The sequence below is a fragment of the Lactuca saligna genome, chromosome 1 (assembly GCF_052625555.1).
Source record: "Lactuca saligna cultivar CGN05327 chromosome 1, ASM5262555v1, whole genome shotgun sequence".
NCBI lineage: Eukaryota > Viridiplantae > Streptophyta > Magnoliopsida > Asterales > Asteraceae > Lactuca > Lactuca saligna.
Genome location: NC_136417.1, coordinates 67,994,793 through 67,999,598, shown reverse-complemented (window position 1 = coordinate 67,999,598; position 4,806 = coordinate 67,994,793). Strand labels below are relative to the sequence as shown.

Here is a 4,806-nt window from a genome sequence, read left to right as displayed (position 1 = left end):
TATTTTATTTTATTTTGGATAAAAAGTGATGAAAATAATATTTTAAAAAAAAATTCAAAAAGTTTCATTTATTTTGCATTAATTTTATTTTATTTCCTAAATATATGATTAAGTTTGCATCTCCATATGTCAAAAAATATAATGGTCTTACATGAACCTATATATATATATATATATATATATATATATATATATATATATATATATATATATATATATATATATATATCAAATGTGAATCGTATTCTATGAATGTATTACTAAATTATAACCATTAGACTAAAAAGAATGTACAGTTGTGATCTTAGGGTATATGTTATTTACATGAACTAGCGTTTACTCTATTATTACATGTAAATAATTATAGGGGAATTTATAATATTTTATTAAGAGAGAAATAAAATTTACCTATATTTTATGCAATAAAGAGAAATTAATCAATAAAAAACAAAATTGAAATTTTTTTTTTTTTTTTAACTTTTACGGTTGTTGATTTACATTCTTATGATTCTCATTCTTAAAGAACAATTTTTTATTGGAGATTGTTATTAACGTCTCAAATTATATAATTCATTTTCATTTATTATCATTTTCATTTTTGAAGAACAAGTCGTGAATTACAAATTATATACGTGAGAAAAGAAATAAATTCGTCGCTACTAGACATTTATATTCGTTCATATTATACGTCAAAAGGCATGATACATGTTTAATTATATCATTATATTTAAAAATAACAAATTTTATTATATTATTCTATGAGAATGGAAAAAAATATCATTCTTAAAAAATTACAATTATATGTGACATTCTTAAAAGCAACAAAGGTTTTTATATTATTCCATGAAAAAAGAAAAAATATAACCCTTAAAGAATAACAAATATTTTTAAATTATTCTACAACAATGGAAAAATATCATTCTTAAAGAATAACAATTATATGTTGATATTCTTAAAGTTACCAAAGGTTTTTATACTATTCTATGAGAATAGAAAAAGTATAATTAACAGACATTTTATCTGAAGTCTTTTTCAAATTTGTTAATGTGTGTATATTTACTCTAATTATAATTTTATATATATATATATATATATATATATATATATATATATATATATATATATATATATATTATCTTATAAAAAAAATATTACTATATTTATAAATAGAATCAATATAATAATAATATTTTTTAAAACGTTCAAGTCTTTAAACTTAAAGTACAACCAACTATTAATATAATAATATTATAATATATATCTCACAAATGATAATGATAGGGATACAAGTATTAAAAACACATTTAAATTAGTATTTACTTATTTTTAGGAATTGAATTAGTATTTTCATCAATTTTGACCCAACTTGTACGACTAAAATATCTCTTCTCTAGTATCTGGTGCATTCGAAATGTAAAACACTTTGTTTCGACAAATCATTTGAAATTTAAAAGCTCATTCAAATTGGAGTTCCCTAATTTTTTGAATAAAATATAGTTGACTGGAAACTAATTCAAATCTTCATCTCCTTTTTCTCCATTGAATCCACCACCATAATATTTTTTTGGTTTTGGCATTGCACTTTTTATTTTTCTGAAACCGATCGATAATGGTGCAAGAGTTCTTAAAAATATAACATGTCTCCGAATGGAACTATTTGCTTGAAAGAAACTATTCGTCACCGCCGCTTTGCGCGGGCAAACGGCTAGTGTATATATATATATATATATATATATATATATATATATATATATATATATATATATATATATATATATATATAATCATAAGGGCCTTAGCAATAGTAACTTTTTAGGTTTTAGGCTTTTGCCACAAATTTTGGTCAATTTGACACTTTTTGTCCCTTAAATCAAAACTTTTACATTTTTATGTTTTGATTAAGTTTTACGTCTTTAGGTTTTTGCTACAAATCTTTAGCGAATTTGATACGTTTCGTCCTTGAAGTCAAAAGTTTTACATTTTTGTGTTTTTATCACAAATCTTTAAATAATTTGACACTTTTCGTCATTGCACTCAAAACTTTTACAGCTTAACATAAAAAACACAACAAACCTCATTTTGAATTTCGCTACCATATTTTTCAAACTTTGGCAACTTTCACATTATTGTCACAATATTTTTGAATTTTCTCCACCATTGTCCCTTCTTTTGGTTATACACTTTTGACATCTAATTTTAAAAGTTGTTGACTTTCTCCTTTATTTGTGACAATTTACACTTTCAGCACATATCTTATAAAGTTCGTCGATTTTTCCCATATTACCCCAATAGTGACATAGCCGCGGGTTCTTTACTAGTATAAATAAAGAAACAAATTTGCGATGTCGAGAGATGATGATGGTCTAGATTAATCACTTTAAAATAAAAAGATATCCATTAAATAATTAATTTGAAAACGATAAAATGAAAGAACCATAAGCAAATACAATAAACAATTTAATATATAACAATAACTAGAAATTAGAAATGAATAACTTTTATGATTTGAAAAATTACAAATGTGCTTACCCACTTTAGCATCTTCTTTTACCACTTAACAACCACTATCAACGTCTTTGTTCTTTTTTTTTTCTCTAGTTTATCAAAGCAAAAAGGAATTTAATATAATGTTAGTTATAATAACCATATATTTTGAATTTTAATAGAACATAGATCAATTTCATCTTCAAAATGTTTTTGTTATTGTCGAAAATTATGGAGTTTGTGGATGAACAAATGAAGACAATTAATAAGAGAATGAAAGATCTGGTTATATAAGTCCATAAAAATAGGATTTTACTTTGAAATTTTAATTAAATTCCATAAAAATAGGATTTTGCTTTGAAATTTAAATTAAATTCCATAAATATCGGGTTTAATTTAGATGATATTTAATTTAGTTACAAAAATTACTATAATATCTGTATATAAAATGATTGTTCAACATTTAATCATACATTCACACAACCATTAACTGTTATATATATATATATATATATATATATATATATATATATATATATATATATATATATATATATATATATATATATATATATATATATATATATATAAAAGAACGTGTTACAAATGCATCCAACTATTCTACGTGTAAATCTACACATTTTGTAACCAATGAGACCTAAATCCTCAAACATTTGATTGAGGGAGACATATCCACTAATTGTTAGAAAGATTTCTAAACAATAAGACTGATCCATATTATTAAATCACCAAAATTTAAATGAAAGAAATACAAAGACTCATTGATCTGTCGTCTTCTTGATGTGCTTTTGATTGGATGTTTATATTCATATAAGTTTGTTTTTTTGTTTGTTTATGTTCTTTCATTTATGATTGTTCGTTTATACCCGTTCATCTATGATTATTTTTTCAGTTTGTTGATCACCGTTTATGTTTGTTTAGCATTGAGCACAAATAAACAAATAATATATATGATCGTTTATGTTTGTTTGTTTAGTACCAGAAAACAAATAAAAGAACAAACATTAAAGTAAGTTCTTAAGTGAACAAACATGAACAAGAAATCTCGTTTGTTTATGTCTTCATTTGTTCATTCTATAGTTGTAGTTAGGACCATTACATATAATTGTCAAGTTGTATGTTTAACACAATATTAACACTGAAATTAATTTCGTTTTCTAGGTATCTTCCAACTAACTTTGAGAACATGTTTAGCAAATACGGCAAAACGGTGCCCGATAAACTAACCTTTAAAGAGCTATGGAACATGACCGAAGGAAATCGTGTTACATCTGACATATTTGGATGGTTTGTGCTTGATCACTACTGACAAAATCATTACGCATAACACCAAGTGATAATTTAATATGTTTGATCTTCTACAGGATAGCGAGTAAGTTAGAGTGGGGGATTGCATACTTTCTTGCTAAAGATGATGAAGGATACCTATCAAAAGAGAGCATAAGAGGTATCTTCGATGGCAGTTTATTCGAAAAACTTTCTAAAAGTAACGTAACCAATGGGAAAAAGATATGTTGACAGTGATACATAAACCTATGGATAAACATATTATATGACTGATATAAATTGAACTAAAATATTTGAGCACAATATGATAACTGATCATTTGTATTATATGTGTGTGTGGAAATTGAATATATTTTTTTTTTAATAATGTAACATTATAAAAGTACTTTAAGAAGACATTATATGGTTTTGATTGTTATTGCACAACGCATCCATGGTGTTTCTGATAATTTTTTATATTATCCCCAATGTTGCAAGAGTTCTAACTATTGTAGAAAATGAAAATTATGCTTACATTATATGATTAAATAACTTTTGATCATAGATTGTATTTTCATGTATGTTTTATTACATTAATACTATTTCTTTCCTATATTGTCTTCATGTACTATTTGTTGGTAGTTTTAGTATTATCGGTCATTTAGTATGATTAGAATAAACGCGAGTGTTATTATGGATTAAAAATATGATCTAATAGAAGTTTATTGGTGCATAGTGCAAACATGTATATAAGAATTTGATTATAGATATGATGAAATGTGAGGGTCAAAGGGGTATTGGCCCTTACAAAGTGTCCAAGGGGCAAATCCCTTAGAGGTGCAAAAAGATGTTGACGTAGTGGAAAACATGTAAATAATATTAGGAAAAGAGTTGGGGACTTACATACTTCGAACATGTAGACTTGGTGAGATGAGATGGTATGCAGATTGGTTTGCTACAAACATGTAGACTCGATAAAATGAGCTATAAATTTCTCTACAATGGACCTACGAACTTACTGCAAAGAGCTGCAGA

At 24.9% G+C, this 4,806-nt stretch overlaps 1 protein-coding gene across 2 annotated transcripts in view; it reads left to right on the top strand.

The window, feature by feature from the left end:
• Nucleotides 1-4,204, top strand: part of LOC145039196 (putative peroxygenase 3) — a 13,193-nt gene extending 8,989 nt beyond the window's left edge. Inside the window, exons 5-6 of one of the 2 annotated variants that reach the window (XM_078987296.1) lie at nt 3,667-3,792; nt 3,870-4,204. In XM_078987296.1, coding sequence (XP_078843422.1) covers nt 3,667-3,792; nt 3,870-4,023 — 280 coding nt within the window. In that variant the 3' untranslated portion in view covers nt 4,024-4,204. The remainder of the gene's footprint in view (nt 1-3,666; nt 3,793-3,869) is intronic. The other variant, XM_078987299.1, reaches the window with a different exon arrangement.
• Nucleotides 4,205-4,806: the final 602 nt, after the last annotated feature.